The 19,856-nt window shown below is 33.3% G+C and overlaps 2 protein-coding genes across 4 annotated transcripts in view; both read left to right on the top strand.

Moving 5' to 3' along the window:
• Window positions 1-19,856, top strand: part of LOC135128588 (disks large 1 tumor suppressor protein) — a 1,417,771-nt gene that overhangs the window by 319,582 nt on the left and 1,078,333 nt on the right. The window lies entirely within an intron of this gene.
• On the top strand, window positions 7,067-8,922 carry LOC135128586 (PCI domain-containing protein 2). The gene is made up of 2 exons (XM_064055482.1): window positions 7,067-7,212; window positions 7,292-8,922. The coding sequence occupies exon 2, from the start codon at window positions 7,297-7,299 to the stop codon at window positions 8,491-8,493; it is 1,197 nt and encodes a 398-aa protein (XP_063911552.1). The 5' UTR covers window positions 7,067-7,212; window positions 7,292-7,296; the 3' UTR covers window positions 8,494-8,922.

The following is a 19,856-nucleotide window of genomic DNA, read 5'->3' as shown; positions in this document are numbered from 1 at the left end:
GTAAATATAAAGTGTTTATCTTATTGGTTCCCATTTCTCTTAATTTGATTTCTTCGTCGCGAAACTGAATAAAAATGCTAAATGAAGTCAACGTGGAATGGGAGCTGTTGACCCAGATTTCGCTTGAGGGATGCTTAAGATGTGGTTGGGTTTATTTGCGGAATGTGAGGCCATAACAAGGAAGACAGATAAATCCATATTCACGTCTATATCGAAAAATGTTTCATATTTTTTATGATTTCGAGGTATAAGAGTCGATGTTTATTTTGTACGCAAGTTTGTCTTATCAACAAAGCTGCGACGAAAATATCTCTGGGTTGGTAGAAGTTTTTTAGGCGAGGAAACCACACATTCCACTTTTTTACTTTTCGAAGGAAAATGTTAACGTATCCCTTGTTGTTGTTATTGTTATTATGATTCTTTTTATACCAAGAGGGGATGTTTTTAGAGCTTCTGCTTTAATTTTTTAAACTCCTTCTATTTTTAACAAGACGATTTCTTTAACCACATTTTTCTTAAAGTATTAAGAATTCAGGCAAACAACTTTTGAAATTGTTGCAAATGAGAATTGATTTTTCACAGGCTGATTCAACAGTTAGATAATTAGCATTGCGCTTTCACCAAATTCCAACTTGTTCATTTCGGTAATTTACCAAATAATGAAAAATTCATGAATTAAAAAAGTGTGGAATTATTAAGCAAAATGTAAAATTATGTCTACCAACAAAACTAATTGATTATATAACATTTATATAATACTTAGAGTCATCTCCAATTATGTACTGGGTGTTTGCAAAATGGCGGACTAACTCTTCAGCACGTTATTTACGGGGGTTTCGGGAGGCTCAATAAAATAATAAAAAAAAAATCTGATTACGAAGAAAACGTATTTTTATAAAAACAAAATTGGCAACACTGCACGCACCTATTGCCTGAATACCACCGGCTTACTTTCTTATTTCTTAGTAACGATGATGACAATATTTTTCATTAATAAATAAACCAAAAAAAAAACACTTAATAAGACATTTATAAATTATAAACAAAAACAAAACCAACAAAAAAATCCATTAAAGTACGGCCAACTAATCACTAGAGAAGATGTTCAAAATTCCTCCTAAGCTTCCATGCTAAGGTAAAACTAATTTTGGCAACTACATACCCTCTAAAAAAAGAGAGGGTGGGTGGGCGGGGCTAGTAACCGCCAAGATAAGACTGATTTTGGCAAATGACATACCCTCTAAGAGAAGAGAGGGCGGATGGGCGGGGCTAGTAATTGCTAAGATAAGAGTGATTTTGGCAAATGACATAACCTTTAAGAAAAGAGAGGGTGGGCGGGCGGGGATAATCACTGCTAAAATAAGGGTGATTTTGGCAGATGCCATACTCTTTAAAAAAAGAGAGGGCGGGTGGGTGGGGCTAGTACCTGGTAAGATAAGAGTGATTTTGGCAAATGATATACCCTCTAAGAAAAGAGAGGGTGGGTGGGCGGGGCTAGTACCTGCTAAGATAAAACTGATTTAGGCACATGAGATCTCACTAACACCTGGTTTTATTACTAGCTATTGTGCTAAAAAAGAACCAATTTTAAAATCAATATAACTCCACCAAAATGTGGGAAGGAATTTTTTTACGATTTTCCCCAGACTCACCAGTTGATTGTTAAGAGCGTAGTGGAGAATTAGTCCGCCATTTTCCAGACACCCGGTATATATTTTTAATTAATTGGTAACTCTGTTGCTAAATGTTAAAATAAATCATATTTTTTTACTTTCGTTGGATAAAAGTAGCAAAGAAAAAAATTATTGTCTCCGTATTCCGTGAACACCATTTTTGTGAATGTAAACGAAATTTTTGGTCCGGTCGAATAGAACTAATTTTGGGCTATAATTTACAGTTCTTTTCAAATATACAGTTAAAAATCCTGTAAAAATTTGTACATAATTTGCATTTTATGGTAAAAAAGTCGTGTTTAAAAATTCTTAGTTGAAAAAAATTCAAGGGTTGAATTTTGTACAAAACAGAGCGATTAAATTTGGAAATTAGCACAAATTTAGTATCAGAAGATTGATTGCTTAGAGACAATTTCGAAAATATGTAAAATACTGGATTTTCGAAACTGCCGAATCGATTATTGTGAAATTTTTATTATTGCTTTGTGTCTTTTCTATTTTTGTTTTTTTTTTCTAGTTGTATAATTTGCAGTTATTTTCAAATATACAGTTAAACATCCTGTATATTTTTTTTTATATTTAGATTCTTTATAAAAGAAGACAAAAAATATTGTGAATACCAGGAATTTTTTTAATCAAAAAATTTGTACATAGTTTGCATTTTATGGAACAAAAGTCGTGTTTAAAAATTCACATTTGAAAAAATTTCAAGGGTAGAATTTTGTACAAAACAGGGCGATTAAATTTGGAAATTAGCACAAATTTAGTATCAGAGATTGATTGCTTAGAGACAATTTCGAAAATATGTAAAATACGGGATTTCCGAAACCGCCGAATGGATTATTGTGAAATTTTTATTATTGCATTCTGTCTTTTCTATTTTATGTTGTGTTAAAAAAATTTTGTTTGTTTTTTTTTAGTTGTGTTACTTCATTATCTATTATTTCTTCACATCATTTTCATTTATTTTCAATTAACTGTTAATGTATTTTGTGTTTATTAAGCGTCTTTAGTTGATTATAGGACGCCTATGTAAAATTTAAATAGTCCAATTACATTTTTTAATTAATTGGTAACACTGTTGCTAAACATTAGAAACTTTATTTTTTTTTATTTTCGTTGGATAAAAATAGTAAAGAAAAAATGTATGGTTTCAAAGTATTCCGTGAACATCATTTTTGGGAATTGAAAAAAAAATCTTGGGCGTGGTCTAATAGAACTAATTTAGGGCTATAATTTACAGTTATTTTCAAATATACAGTTAAACATCCTGCATATATTTTTTATATTTAGATTATTTATAAAAGAAGACAAAAAATATTGTGAATACCAGGAATTTTTTTAATCAAGAAATTTGTACATAATTTGCATTTTATGGAACAAAAGTCGTGTTTAAAAATTCACAGTTGAAAAAATTTCAAGGGTAGAATTTTGTACAAAACAAGGCGATTAAATTTGGAAATTAGCACAAATTTAGTATCAGAAGATTGATTGCTTAGAGACAATTTCGAAAATATGTAAAATACAGGATTTCCGAAACTGCCGAATCGATTATTGTGAAATTTTTATTATTGCTTTCTGTCTTCTCTATTTTATATTGTGCTATTAAAATTTTGTTTGTTTTTTTTTTAGTTGTGTTACTTCATTAGCTATAATTTCTTCACTTCATTTTCATTTATTTTCAATTAACTGTTAATGTATTTTGTGTTTATTAAGGGTCTTTAGTTGATTATAGGACGCCTATGTAATATTTAAACAGTCCAATTACATTTTTTAATTAATTTATAACACTGTTGCTAAATATTAGAAAAATTATTTTTTTTTTACTTTCGTTGGATAAAAATAGTAAAGAAAAAATTTATGGGTTCAAAGTATTCCGTGAACACCATTTTTGGGAATTGAAAAAAAAATCTTGGGCGTGGTCTCATAGAACTAATTTAGGGCTATAATTTACAGCTATTTTCAAATATACAGTTAAACATCCCGTATATTTGTTTTTATATTTAGATTCTTTATAAAAGAAGACAAAAAATATTGTGAATACCAGGAATTTTTTTAATGGAAAAATTTGTACATAATTTGCATTTTATGGGAAAAAAGTCGTGTTGAAAAATTCATAGTTGAAAAAATTTCAAGGGTAGAATTTTGCACAAAACAGCGCGATTAATTTTGGGAATTATAGCACAAATTTAGTATCAGAAGATTGATTGCTTAGAGACAATTTCGAAAATATGTAAAATACAGGATTTCCGAAACTGCCGAATCGATTATTGTGAAATTTTTATTATTGCTTTCTGTCTTCTCTATTTTATATTGTGCTATTAAAATTTTGTTTGTTCTTTTTTTTAGTTGTGTTACTTCATTATCTATAATTTCTTCACTTCATTTTCATTTATTTTCAATAAACTGTTAATGTATTTTGTGTTTATTAAAGGTCTTTAGTTGATAATACGACGCCTGTGTAATATTTAAACAGTCCAATTACATTTTTTAATTAATTGGTTACACTGTTGCTAAATATTAGAAAAATTTTTTTTTTACTTTCGTTGGATAAAAATACTAAAGAAAAAAATTTATGGTCTCAAAGTATTCCGTGAACTCAATTTTTGGGAATTGAAAAAAAAATCTTGGGCGTTGTTTAATAGAACTAATTTAGGGCTATAATTTACAGTTATTTTCAAATATACAGTAAACATCCTGTATATATTTTTTTTATATTTAGATTCTTTATAAAAGAAGACAAAAAATATTGTGAATACCAGGAATTTTTTCTTTTAATTATACAGTGAAAGATTATACACTAAATTTGTGTTCTTTTAAATGAAACACCCTGTATATTTCTACAGATTTAGATTTTTTATAAAAGAAGACCAAAAAAATGTTTGGTTACCTGGAATTTTCTTAATCAACAACTTCCAAGATAAGTTGCACTTTTATGGGAAAAAGTCGTTTTTAAAAATTCACAGTTCAAAGAATTTAAAACCATCAATCGTCTGACACTCTTCAAATGGACACCCAATATTTTTAAGATTTTCGCACTTGAAGCGATTTTTTTGTTCCAGGTTTGTTAAGGTTTATTCTAATAATACCAGAATAATTATTTAAGAAAACTTCAACAAATTTGATATCAGAAGATTAAGACCTAAGTTCGAAAATTTTGTAAAATACAGGATGTACATTAAAAAATACGGGGAAAAATGCAAATTTAATCATCTTGTATAAAATACTCCATCTTTAAATATGGTGGGGTGGAGATTTTTAAAAGTGACTATTTTCAGTGTCAGAGCTTAAGCTAAGGAAGTATTGTAGTAGGAAATATAGGGTCCATCTACCGAAATTTCACGTTTTCTCTACGTTTCATGATTCCAAGAGCATGGAAAAACAGGTCTCCGGTTTCATCTGTCTTTCGTTTATATTAGACGTATACGCTTCAAAACTACCAGACCGATTGTTGTCAAAATTTATACGGCGAATATTAGGAATATCGTGGAGGTAGTAAAATTCGAATCAAAATTTATCTAATCATCCCCACCAACAACTTAACCACGTCACCTCATAATTTTGCTTGGTGTTTTTTGAAAATTTTTTGAAAATTTCATAAAATAATAGACTCCTCTACTTGTGATTTATGAATCCGGTTTGAGTTTTACCTTAAAACAAATCCAGACAATATATGAGCAATTAATTCTAAAAACACGCCAAGGTCACTGATTCGATCTCCCCATTGGCCACTTTTTTTTACTTTTCGTAGGAGCTGGATTTATTGGATTTTACTTCAAGGGCAATTTTTTTAACATAAAATTGCAAAAATGTTGAAAACTATTGTATTTCACCTGATTTTCCTATTTTACTGCTTATAAATAAGGAATTTAATCGGAAAAAGTTATAGGGCGTCAATTTTGAAAGAATACAACTAAGTTCAAAAGAAAGCAATCTGTATATATCTGAAGATTATTTTAAATTTGCGTTATAGAATGTTATCATTTTCAATAGTTTACGGGACACCTGTATATATTACTTTTTTAATTGCGTTTATCCTAAATTTTTTAACAAACGCTAATTATTTTACATCACTTTATGACATTGACTTAAAAAAAATGTTTTTGTACAATTAAAAACCGCCTGATGATTATATAAGGTGATTATTAAAGATCGTATGTTGAGTTGGCTTTGCAATTTTGAAATTTCGTGAATTTTGCCGCCTTTTTGTAGTGATTTATGAATACTCGTCAACCATAACCTCACTTTCTTAGTTTCTTCAGCGATACGTAGACAACCAATAATTCAGCTCAAATGATAGATTGGCACCCACCCCTTTGCAAAATTTTGTAAATTTTTGTAAAGAAAATTTGTTGTACCTTCAACTCAACAGCTGTTCTGGAAAATATACTCACATAATTTCTACAATTTTCTATTCCTGTACTTGTGGTTTATGAACTCGTCGTGAGTTTTTATCCTAAGCATCGACATTTTTCCAAAACAAATTCAGACTATACCTATGGTAAGATTTATGCTAAAAACGTGAAACACTGGCTATTTTTTTTTTTGTTTCACTTTTCGTGGAAACTGGATTTATTGGATTGCACTTCAGGGGCAATTTTTTTAACATAAAATTGCAAAAATGTTGAAAAATATTGTATCTAACATATAGGGCGTCATGTTCGAAAAAATTCAGCCACAAATTATTATATATAAAATAATATTATTATATTAATTTACAACAATTTTTTAAAAATATTAGCAATTAAAATACTTTATCGCACTGTAAATAGCCCAATAATGTACTATTTTTAGAATCGTTTTTATTTAGACCGATTTTACTATACGAATAAATAACACTTAGTTAATCAATAAATTTGCTACAAAAAATGTTAGATAGCTTACTCAAAAAATTCCAAGGCCTACTTGATTGGATAAAATACTATCGTGCAAGCGGAACACAAATTGAGGCATTTTCAGTCAGTTTTTTTTTATATTGAATGAAATAAAAACGAAACAGATAATTTAAATGTCAAATAAATAATCAAATATTAGGCACACTATAATTCCCTTGAGTAACAATAAATTTGTAATGTTTGGTTAATTATTAAATCAGTCTAAAATAAACTTCCATTGAGTAGAACCGTCTCAGGAAACTTTAGCACGCCGCGCCATCTATGGACCAGGGGTTACGACTCCGAAATGCGACCCTGTAAAAATTTAGAACACTGTTATGAGCAAATAAACTCCATTTCAAAGCAGTCGTTTGCATAATGCAGTACAATTTGGATCACCGTTTTTAATTAGAAACGTAACTTCGTTTGAAATCTTATATTATTCACGTAATTCACATTATTCTAAGTTATTGATCCGGCATCTTACAGTTGCGCCATCTCCTGGACCCAACATCCAGCTTATTTTTGACACTGTTGACATTTCGATGTTTGTGTTTTTAGAGCGTCGGTCGAACAAAAAACGCTCAATTTTAAAAGAAACACGGTAAACCCATCTTATTTAAGCATAAATTAGATATGTAAACGCGTTACCACACGTATTTGAAGTGAGTATGCCACTTTTGTGTCAGTAAACGTAATTTAAAACCATTATTCAATTCTAACCTCACTTTTTTATTTTTTTAGCAAAAATGACTTTTATGTCGGTTGCTCATTACTTGCAACTGGTGGAGAAGTACTGGCGGTCGCAAGACGGCGCAAAAATCGCCACCTATTTATCCCTGCGGCACGAACATGCAGGTTATGCTAACTACCATGTGGAAAGCCCGGAGGGGATTGTTGAGCGTTTTCTTACCACCCCCATTGACGAGTTGGTTGTTTTACACCTAAAGTGTTTGTTTGCCATCAGCCAGAACGATTATCAGTCGGCTTATAACCTCCAAAGTAGTTTGACTCAAACTTTCACCAAAATTTTGCAGTCTCAGAAGGAGGAGAACTGGTCTTTGCCTATCATGTACGTTCTATGTTTGGATCTGCGCCTTCTGGCACAGTTAGCCGAGAATCAGCGGGTTGGAGTTAGCGAGAAACCCGGAGAGATTCTTGAAAAAGCCGCTGAGTGTTTGATGGGGTGCTTCAGGGTTTGTGCCGCTGATAACCGGTCGGCTGAAGAAGACACTAAACGAATCGGGATGTTAGCGTTAGTCAATCAGTTGTTTAAGGTGTATTTTCGGATTAATAAGCTCCATTTATGTAAACCGCTAATCCGGGCTATCGAGTCGTCCCCTTTTAAGGAAAGTTTTTCGCTGAGTCAGCAGATCACGTACCGGTATTTCGTAGGCCGCAAGGCCATGTTTGACAGCGACTATAAAGTAGCCGACGAGTACTTAACGTACGCTTTTGAAAATTGTCACAAACTCAGCAAAAAGAATAAAAGACTAATTTTAATCTACTTAGTTCCAGTTAAAATGCTCTTAGGTTATATACCTAGTAGAGAAGTTTTAGAAAAGTATGACTTAAGTCAGTTGTGGGACTTAGTGCAGGCGGTTTGTCAAGGCAACTTGAAAGCGTTTGACGACTTGATGGAAAAGCACGAGACTTTTTTTATCAAGTGCGGGATTTACTTAATTGTGGATAAATTAAAAATCATCGCGTATCGCAACTTGTTTAAGAAGGTCTACTTGATTTTGAATACCCATCAGATACCGGTTGAGGCTCTGCAAACTGCTTTGGTGTATTTAGGGCAGACTGATGTTGACTTAGACGAAACTGAATGTATTGTTGCAAACCTTATTTATGAGGGTAAAATTAAAGGATACATTTCTCATCAGCACAGGAAGGTTGTTGTGAGCAAGCAGAATCCGTTTCCTCCGCTTACCAGTTTATCATAGTCTCCTATGACAGGTTTACTTTGCTGAGTTATGCAGACTAGGTTACTTGTACATAAGTTTGTAATTTAGAATGTTTATACGAAGTTTCTTCCAAATGTGAGTGCTTGATGAAAGGAGTGTAAATCTGAAATAAAGCGTTCTTTGTAATTTTTCAAATCATATAAATTATATAAATCAAGATGGCGGCGACATGCTTTGACGCTGAGAAAAGTACAAAATTCGTCTCGTGATACGTGGGACCCGAATTTTAATTGTAAGCGTAAATCTTTAATTTTTGAACACGCTCATTTTGGAGGATCGTTTCAATCTTGTATCATATTTAGGTGTTAAAGTCTACATTTAGGTACACCTGTATTGCTCACTAATTTGTTGCTGCTGAAAAGGCGTCAGAGAGTTCTTAATGTGATAAAAAGTACTTTTTCCATGGAATAGTTGTGTTTCTTTTTTAACAAGAACTTATTGTTGTAAAGTTGATAATATAGTAAGGGAGCAAAACTATTCCACTAGAACTATTGATCGTTGTGTTGAGTAATTTGAACGAAAAGTTGAATTATAGAAGAAGAGATTAAACGTTTTTGCATGATTTGCTTTTATTTCTACCTTCCCAGTAACAACTCGTCATTTGTCCCTTTCTTGGACCGATTATTTTGATAAAATATGGTTTCAATAGTCGTTTTTGATTCATTTCTACAAAAAACAGTGTTTCCATCGTTAATTTGAGAACCGAGAAGCATATTTTAAGGTTATGTTAACGCTAATGTAAGTATGATTAATTTTAAAAAATTATACAAGCTTTTCATAAAATGATTTTAACATACAATTTTGTATGTAGGTGTATTAGGAAAGTCATGTAGATGGTGAACCTCTAACCAAAATTTGGCTGTTCATCTCCATTATCAATGGGATAATGTCAGTTCCAAAATTTACAATAGTATTTTTTTATTTTGTAAAATAAGATAGTTCTGTATTTGTGGTGTATGAATCCGTGTGGAGTTTTACCATACACATCCAGATTTTAGGGAAAAAAAACTCAAAATTGTGTAAGAATATTTTATAATTTAACTTTGAAATTGAAAATCCGAATGCTTATTGTAATCATGGTAAATCGTTAATAAAAAAATTATTCGGTTATCTTCTTCTAAAACATGTATGACGTCATCGCAAAATTTTGCCAAATAAATGCTTATATAGGGTAACTCAGAAAAATTAATGAATTAGTCAATTTTTTTTATTGATAAAATCAGGAACGACTCAATCCATTTTTGTCTTTTTTAAAATAAGTTAAATGGAAAATGTTTTTATTCAGTGTAATTATATTAATAGTGTCCTTTGTGGCATTCTTGTTTATCTTTCTTTAATTGTTTATGTCAAAATGGTGGAGGCGCCGGGATAACGAATAAATTATAATTTTTTTCCAAAATTTTTAATAACCGTGTGCTCTCATCTGTCACTATTCGAATTATCGATCTAACCTCAAATTATTGTTACGACGACAGCTACGCCATACGTTTAGAAAACATTTGAGCATCGAGAAATACTAATTTGTTTTTTATTTGATCGTTCATTATGAACAAAGTCGTCGCCTACGTTGATATTGCGTTGATACATTAAGAAAAACGGGTCAAAAATTAAGCCCCACCCACCCGCCCCTATCTCAGTTGTGACGAATTTTTTATTCGTTGTTCAGATAGAGGGGCGGAGTTTAACTGCAAAATCCACATTTTTCTACAAAAATTTACTATTTTAAACACGTTTTAAGTTTCACCTTCTTCTACTTTTTTTTTTATATAAAATTAATCACCGAAATGGAGGCGGATGGGTGGGCGGGATTTATTACATATAATATATGATAATAAGCAAAACAAACCCCACCCACCCACCCTATCTCAATTGTGACGATTTTTCCTTATTCGTCGTGAGCCAGGAGGGGTGGGGCTTAAGTTTAGCCGTTTTTTCTATAGAGACGTAATCTTCTTTTCACAAGATATTTAAAACATAGTGAAAATGTTCTCGCTCTGACAATGAATGAAAAATTCATTTCATTTGAGGGTGGGGCTTATTTTTTGATTTTTTTTTTCTTTCAACAACATGATACTGAAAACATGTTTCACATGGTAGATTCGACTAGAGAAATAAACACTTGCAATTAAGCTCCGCCCCTCGACTCACGACGAATAAAAAAGTCATCACAATTGAACTGAGGGCGGGTGGGCGGGGTTTGTATTTTGCTTTTGTTTCTTAATATTTGTATGCAGTGTTCTTTTCATGACAAGAAACTAAAAATATGCTTAAAAATGGTAACTTTGAAGAGAAGTGTGGGGGATTAAATTTACCATTTTATACATGACTTCAGTCACTTCTTGTGAAAATAAAACTATGTGTATTAAGAGGAAAAAAAGAACAAGCTCCACCCACCCACCCGATCTCAATTGTGACGATTTTTCCTTATTCGTCGTGAGCCAGGAGGGGTGGGGCTTAAGTTTAGCCTTTTTTTCTATAGAGACGTCATCTTCTTTTGACAAGGTATTTAAAACATACTGAAAATGGTAAACTTTTGTCGGGAAATATGGATTTTACAGTTAAGTTTTGCCCCTCGCTTTGACAACCAATGAAAAACTCATCACATTTGAAGGTGCGGCTTATTTTTTGACTTTTTTTTTCTTGACATATAGTTTTCTTTCAACAACATGATACTTGAAAACATGTTTCACATGGTAGATCCTTCTCGAGAAATAAGCACTTTTGAAATTAAGCTCCGCCCCTCGACTCACGACGAATAAAAAAGTGATCACAATTAACATGCGGGCGGGTGGGCGGGGTTTGTATTTTGCTTTTGTTTGTTAATGTATGTACGCAGTTTTCTTTTCATGACAAGAAACTAAAAATATGCTTAAAAATGGTAACTTTGTAGAGAAGTGTGGGGGATAAAATTTACCATTTTGAACAGGGTTTTCAGTCTCTTCTTCTGAAGAAAAAACTATCTGTATTAAGAAGAAAAAAAAAACATAAGCTCCACCCACCCACCCTATCTCAATTGTGACGATTTTTCCTCATTCGTCGTGAGTCAGGAGGGGTGGGGCTTAAGTTTAGCCTTTTTTTCTATAGAGACGTCATCTTCTTTTCACAAGATATTTAAAACATATTGAAAATGGTAAATCTTGTTGGGGAATATTGATTTTACAGTTAAGCTGTGCGTGTGTGTTAAGATGCGTAAGCATAGCAAGTAAGTATGATAATTAAGCTTGCCCCTCGCTCTGACAATGAAAAATTCATCACATTTGAGGGTGGGGCTTATTTTTTGACTTTTTTTTGTTCTTGACATATATAGTTTTCTATTGATAACATGATACTTGAAAACATGTTTGACATGGTAGATCCTTCTCGAGAAATAAGCACTTTTGAAATTAAGCTCCGCCCCTCGACTCACGACGAATAAAAAGGTCATCACAATTGAGACGAGGGCGGGTGGGCGGGGTTTGTATTTTGCTTTTGTTTCTTAATATATGTACGCAGTTTTCTTTTATGACAAGAAACTAAAAATATGCTTAAAAATGGTAACTTTGTAGAGCAGTGTGGGGGATACAATTACCATTTCAAACATGTTTTCAGTCACTTGTTGTGAAAAGAAAACTATGCGTATTAAGAAGAAAAAAAAAAGAAAACATAAGCCCCACCCACCCACCCTGCCTCAATTGTGACGATTTTTTCTTATTCGTCGTGAGCCAGGATGGGTGGGGCTTAAGTTTAGCCTTTTTTTATGCAGACGTCATCTTCTTTTCACAAGATATTTAAAACAAACCGAAAATGGTAAATTTTTGTCGGGAAATATTAATTTTACAGTTAAGCTTTGCCGTTCGCTCTGACAACGAATGAAAAATTCGTCGCATTTGAGGGTGGAGCTTAAGTTTTGACTTTTTTTTCCTTGACATATATAGTTTTCCGTCAACAACATGACACATGAAAACATGTTTCACATGGTACATTCTTCTAGAGCAATAAGCACTTTTGCAATTAAGCTCCGCCCCTCGGCTCACGACGATTAAAAAGGTCATTAGTAATTTTGTAGAGAAGTGTGGGGGATAAAATTTACCATTATAAACATGTTTTCACTCTCGTCTTGTAAAGAGAAACTATGTGTATTAAGAAAAAAATATATATACTTTTGACTTTGATTTAAGACTTAGATTCTACCACTTGTTATACCAGAATTCACTTCCCATTTTACAGTAAATAAAATGTTAAGGCAATCAAATTGAGAAGGAAGATGGGCGGGGCTAAGTTTACATTTCTTCTACATAGTCTTACAAGCAAGGAATAGCCCCTCCCATCCGCCCCACTCTTGTTTATAGGGACTACTCTTAATATTGTCAACTAATGACAACTATATTACCTTATTGGAATCTCAAGACAAATTTGTTGAACCACTGGTGAAGAAATAGTTAATTAAAAATTGCGAACAAAGTATCCAGAAAATATGAAGCTGGTGTTAAATAAACATAACAGTAGTGAGAATGCTCCTCCCACTCACACAAGCTCCTCCTTAATAAACATATATGTTCTTCCGCAGAGTGGGATTGGTAACTATCTGATAGCAACTAGGCTGTAAAAAAAGCGCCAATCGTAGTACTTCCTCGAGTGATTTTGGTAAATCACATACCATCTAAGAAAATAGAGGGGGGTGGGCGGGGCTAGTACTTGCTAATATAAGACTGATTTTGGCAAATCATATAACTTCTAAGAAAACAGAGAGCGGGTAGGTGGGGCTAGTACTTATTAAGATAAGACGAGTAAATCAAATTTTGTAATTTTTCGACAAAGTTGGATATGTTTTATTCTTCATCAGGGGCGAGGGAAGTTCTACCGAAATAACCTTCGACCAATTTTTCGATTTTTGGAATTTTCTAATTACAATTTTTCGGATTTTCAATCTTTTGACTTTCAAAATTCTCGATTTTTGATTTTTCTTTTTCGTTATTTAAATTTTTTTATTTTTGAATTTTTCGATTTCTGGACTTCTCGAATTCTCGATCTTTTGATGTTTCGATTTCGCGACGTTTCAATTCTTCAATTGGATTCCTCGGTATTTCGATTTTCCAATTTTTGATATTTCACTTTTGTGATTTTAGAGTTTAGAGCTCTAAAAGTGTAAAGAATCTAGAATGCCTAGAAACCAGAGAGATTAAGACGCCTTAAGAATGTAGAATATGTATCGAAAAATCCTAAAAAATGTAGAATGTCTAGGGAAATTTAGAGAATATTTCTAAGGACCTTACGCAAATGGAGAGGTTAGAAAATGTGGGAAGTCTGGAGAGTTTGAATAACTGCACGAGTCTAGAAAGTCTGGGAAACCTAGAGAATTTAAACACGCTACACGATATTGAGAGCCAAAGACTACAGGCAATTTAGAGAACCTAGAGAGAGCGAACAGACTCCATAGAATACAGCAAGTTTAGAGATTTTAGAGAATCTAAAAAATCTAGAATGAGTGGGAACTTTAGACCGTTTAAAGTCCAGAGAATGCATAGAGTCGAGAGGGTAGCTAGAAACCCTACAAAACCGGTAGAGCCTGAAATATCTACAGAGTATGTTGTCTGGAAACTGTAGATAGCCTAGACAATCTAAACAATTGTCTTTTATTTAAATTTAAATAGTCTGGAATCTAAATAATTTAGAGAGCTTACAGTAGCCAGAAAATTCATAAAATCTGACAAGTCTAGAGTCTACAAATCCTGGAGAACAAGGAAATTTTACAGAACCCAGACAATCTAGGCGATTTACGTATTAAAGAATGTAGAAAAAAAGAGAGTTTAAGTAGTTTAGAAGGCCTTCAGTGCATAAAGAGTCTCTAAATTTTTTCTAGATTCTTCAATTCCTAAATTGCCCAGAATGGTTAGACTTTTTAGAGTTTCCATATTCTTTAAGATCTGTAGAGTTTGGACTTGCTGGATTTTATCAATTTCCTGGGCTCTCTAGCTGCTGTAAAATCTGTGAAATCTGAAATCTGTAGTTTCCAGATCCTTTCCGCTGTCTATTATTGTTTCTCAACACCTTTCTAGATATTCTAGATTGTCAATTTTCGGAAGGCTCTTTCCATTTTGTAAACTCTAAACTAAAAGATTCGAGATTTTCTAGATATTTTAAAGTTTCTAAGTACTCTACATTTTCTATGGTCGCTAAACCTTCTAAGTTCCTTAGACTCTCTAAATTCTTTCTAGATTCTCAAATCCTTAAATGGACAACTATACACCATAGACATACTAGAATTCAGAAATTTTCTGGGTTCTCTAGCTACTGTAAAGATTTTGAAGTCTTTAAATTATTATCACTTCTAAGTAGGCTATCTGCGTTTTATAGATTTTCCAATCTCTCTAAACTCTTTACGCTCTAAATTTTAAACCAAGAGACTAGGTCTTCTAGATTTTCTAAAGTTTCTAAGTACTCTACATTTTCTATGATCTAGAAGCCTTCTGTCTTTCTTCTCCAACCCCTAAATCGCCAACTATAGACTCTAGACTTGCCAGATTTTGTAAAGTTTCTGGATTCTCTAGCTACTGTAAAGTCTTTGACGTTTTTAAACTCCAGATGACAAAATTGTCTAGGTTCTCTCGGTTTGGAAACTATAATCTATAGATGCTTCAAGCTCTACAAGTTTGGTAGCGTTTCTAGATATCCTACTTTTTCTATAATCAGGAGTACCCTAGACTTTGTACTTTCTGTAGACTCTACACATTCTAGGAATTCTAGACATTCTAGATTCTCACTTCTAGGTAGGTGCCAATTATGGGCTCTAGAATTGCTAGATTTTATAAATTTTCTGGGGTTTCTAGCTACTGTAAAATCTTTGAAGTCTTTAAATTCCAGATGACTTAAACTGTCTAGATTATCTGGGTTTGGATACTATGTTCTATAGAAACGTCTGATAGGGTTTCTAGATTTCCTACCTTGTCTATAATCAGAAGTAGCCTTCGATTTTGTATTTTCTGTGGAGTTCATACACTCTAGCGCTTCTAGGCATTCTAAGCTATCACTTCTAGGTAGGCTATCTACATTTTGTAGGTTCTCCGGACTCTCTAAATTCTCTGTAGATTCTCCAACCCCTAAATTACTAACTATAAACTCTAGAATTGCTAGATTTTATAAATTTTCTGGTTCTGTAGCTACTGTAAAGTCTTTGAAATTTTTAAACTCCAGATGACTTAAATTGTCTAGATTCTCTCGGTTTGGAAACTATATTCTATAGATGCTTCAAGCTCTAAGAAACTAGGCTGTAAAAAAAAGCGCCAATCGTAGTACTTCCTCGAGTGATTTTGGTAAATCACATACCATCTAAGAAAATAGAGGGCGGGTGGGTGGGGCTAGTACTTGGTAAGATAAGACTGATTTTGGCAAATCATATAACTTCAAAGAAAACAGAGAGCGGGTAGGGGGGGTAGTACTTGGGGCTAGATAAGACGATTTATGAGGACGGGTGGGTACATTTGCTATGTATTAAATTGAATTTTTGAGGCCAGAGTGTTATCAAGGGTTGAAAGACGGTCATAACTTCATTTGTTTCTAACAACAAATATTGTTGAAATGGGTAACTGTGATCGTCGCATTTTCAGCTCAAACGTTTAAATTGACGCTAATCTGAAGAAACAAAGATTCTATTAAAGACGAATTTTCAAAAATCCATCCAAAAAGTTAGTTTATTTGTTGCTTTGAAAGAAACGTGGAAGCACCATAAAGCGAGTTTAGCACTTTTATTTTATTTATATTGTTGTTGAAAGTCTGGTTAAAGTTACAGCTAAAACAAATTTTACGTTAATTGATTTATTAGCTAGAACTGCGGCCCTCCGCTCAATTCACTCGCCGCGGAGATGCGTCACTCGGTGCAATGGCGTCAATGATCATAAGTGCAGTTCGAAGGGTAGCAGCGAAGTGTACGTAAGGTGTCATTTTCTCGTCACAGGTTGAGTGAATTCAACTAGTTATATACTGGGGCTCCTGGTTCACTTTTTAATGTTAAAATTGACTTCACAACGTTACCTTAACATTGTGTGTTAGAGACCAATTTTAGTGGACAACTAACTCGCTACCAACAATTGTGTTAATCGTGTTCTATTTACTTAAAAAAAAGTAATAATCACGCCATATTAAATTAAGAGAAAGTCGGTTTCAGCGGCAATCCAAGACCTCCAAAGCACAAGGAAAAGAGGTATTCATAATTCATAATGTCCGTAATTTAGCGGCCACATGTGAACGTCTATTCAGAGCTAGAGTGAAAATGATTAAATTTCATTCCCCGTGACCCGTACCAAACGGCGGAGCGAGCGCCAGCTTTAAATGTAATATCCATGTGCTGCAGTATACGTAGCGTGGAAAGTACTACCTTTGTCGAATAAATTACCTGTGTGAAGTTAAAGATTACACGGACTACTAAGCCCAGCTTTAATTAAAATTTGCACTTAATCCCACATGAGCATGCAGGTTATTAGGGTCTATGTAAAGAGAGTAGATGGTACAACACTCCCAGCCTGTAAATAATAGCGGAATGCACCCGCCAAAAACCGTCTAATAAACAGTCAACCCTTATGTAGTATTTATTTTGCGAGCGGCATGTAATCTGGAATTTAATTAAGATATACATGCGAAAGGGTTCACCTTTATAGATAGCGGAAGGCCGGGAGGGTGGTCGTAGAGGACGCCCGGGCAAAGTGGATATTTATGATTTTTTACTTACATATATATGTGGTGATCGTCCAGGTAGGACACCATCTTTCCCCGGCTTGTCCTACATTCATTCGGTTGTTCTTTACGGTTTTGGACACGTCTTAATAATGGTTTAATTTATTCAAATCGGGTCTATAACTCAATACGAGCCGGAATGCTAAATATTCAAAAAATTAAATTTGTAGGGGACCGAACGTGCATTAATTCCGGGGATTTTTCGATTGTGCGTGTGTATTTAAGCAGCGCGTGTATCCGGAAAGTGTAAATTAAACATGTCACAATAATTCGAGGGCGATTTATTTTGATGTGGGTATTGATGTAGAACTAACAAATAACGAAAATAATTTTCCCGATTTGTGGAGTACACTAAAAACTTGATGACTATCGATTTGGAATTGCAGTGGGGTTTGGATTATTTGTGAATTACTTTACTAGTGTTCCTAATTTTAAATAGTTGATTTAAATAAGCAAACAATACAACTAGACAATGTAGACAACTGTTTCAAGAAAATCAGTTAGAAGTCAGTTGATTTAGCGACGTTAGAAAACAACGTCGCAGTGGTCATGTCTAGAGAGCGGATTTCTAAGTTTAATGCTTTTTGTGAAAAATGTAAGTAGGTACTTCAAAACTTTTTTATATCTGTAACTATGATACAATTTGGAGTCATTTGATACATTTTTTTATGCTTATTTGCTTTTTTTTCAATTTTATGCATATTAAAACTTATATGCTTATTTAATGCTTTTTTCGACGAATATGAGTTTTAGTGCATATTTTGTTCAAATGCTGGCCTTGTCGGGATGACAAATACTTGTTAGTAGGCCGTATCGTATCGTATGCATTTTACCTGGACTTGACCATTGAAGTACACTTACTCAAGACCCTTTCTGTGAATAGGTTCCGGTCGTTTGGGTAATTAAATTTTATTACAGGATTGGAAAAATACTCCATAGATTTTATGACTTTAAATCCTTACTTCCGTTGATAATGAATTAAAGCTTTTAACCAGATGTTCTTTTTCGGCATTTTGCGGCAAGACCGTAGAAGATTTTCTAGAAAAAAGGATTATTGTACCCAACTACCTACCTTAAAATTTTTCTAATGGAAATTTTTAAGTAAATGAACCGTTTATTTCACAACCATCAGTCTATCGCATCTGTAGTAGTACAGTGTTATACGTGGTTCTCACTTGTTACATGTTGAGTTCTTTTTGGTAATATTACTAATATTTTAAAAGAATGCCGAAAGTAAAATCGACGCCGGATGAGTGGATAAGGGATTTTCCTGGATTAAAGTTAGAAAACAACAAAATATTCTGCAGAGCTTGTGTGAAACCCGTAAGCCCGCTAATTTTTTTTTATCTATTTTCCTTTGTTAATCCTGTATATGTACGTTGTTTTAGATTCAAAGTGATAAAAAATATAACGTGATGCAACATGTCAGAACGACTCTTGATGTAGAAAGGAAGAAAATGTTTGAAGTTTCTAAAATTAAACAGCAGACCATACATGAATCTGTTGCATCTACTTCCACAAAAGATGAGCAGTTTCAGTTTAATTTCGATTTATGTAAAATGATGATTCAGTCCAATATACCTTTAAAAAAAATGGAGAAAGGCCCTCTTCAAGAATTCCTTGAAAAACACTGCAATCGACATATTCCGGTTGAAAGTACTCTCCGGAAAAATTATGTAGGCCCAGTGTTTCAGCAAGTTTACAACGAAATTAAACATCGCATTGGTGATAATTATTTATGGTTCGCTGTCGATGAAACAACCGATAGTTTAATTGTTGGATTCTTAAATGAAAATTTCCCTAGTCGAGGGTATGTAGTGAGTTTGAAAATGTTAGATAAAACAAATGGCAATACGATTACCAGATTTGTAAATGACAATCTTACGTCACTATTTTTGCCAAATGCCGTACCGGCAGTTAAAATTCTATTGATGATCTCGGATACAGCTCGTTAATGTTGAAAGCAGGGAATAATCTAAAAATATTGTATCCCAATTTAATTCACTCTACTTGCATTGCCCACGGTTTAAACAGAGTGGCTGAAGGAATACGTTTGCAGTTTCCTACTGTTAATAAATTAGTGGCAAATGGTAAAAAGATTTTTGTTAAAGCCCCACTAAGAGTGCAACATTTTAAGGAAAAATTTCCAAACATACAATTGCCCCTAGGGCCGATTATAACGAGATGGGGAACATGGTTACAGACCACATTTTATTATGACAAATATATCAAAGAATTTGAGAAAGTAGTTACGGGGTTTAGCGAAAATTCTTCTCAATCGATTAAAGATTGCATACATATTTTGGAAAACAAAGATTTGCGACAAGATCTAGCTTTTCTAAGAAGCAATTATCAATTCGTTTGTGAGGTAATAGAAAAGTTAGAAAAACCCAACATGTTGTTGGTAGATGCCATAAACTTAGCGAAAGAATTTAAACAACAAGCAAACGCAGTAAGGGGTGATATTGGTACTAGAGTATCTCAAAAACTTGACGAAGTGTTAAATAAAAATGCAGGTTTCGGTGTTCTTTCCGACATTGCTCGTGTTTTAAAAGGCCAGAAGGTGGAAAATTTGGAGTTAGATTCAACATTAGTTGCAAAATACAAATTTGCGCCAACAACGAGTGTGGATGTTG

This window comes from Zophobas morio, unplaced genomic scaffold, assembly GCF_036711695.1.
Source record: "Zophobas morio isolate AGI-343-1 ecotype UQ-CSIRO unplaced genomic scaffold, CSIRO_AGI_Zmor_V1 ptg000014l, whole genome shotgun sequence".
Taxonomy (NCBI): Eukaryota; Metazoa; Arthropoda; class Insecta; order Coleoptera; family Tenebrionidae; genus Zophobas; species Zophobas morio.
This window is presented reverse-complemented; position numbering and strand designations above follow the sequence as displayed.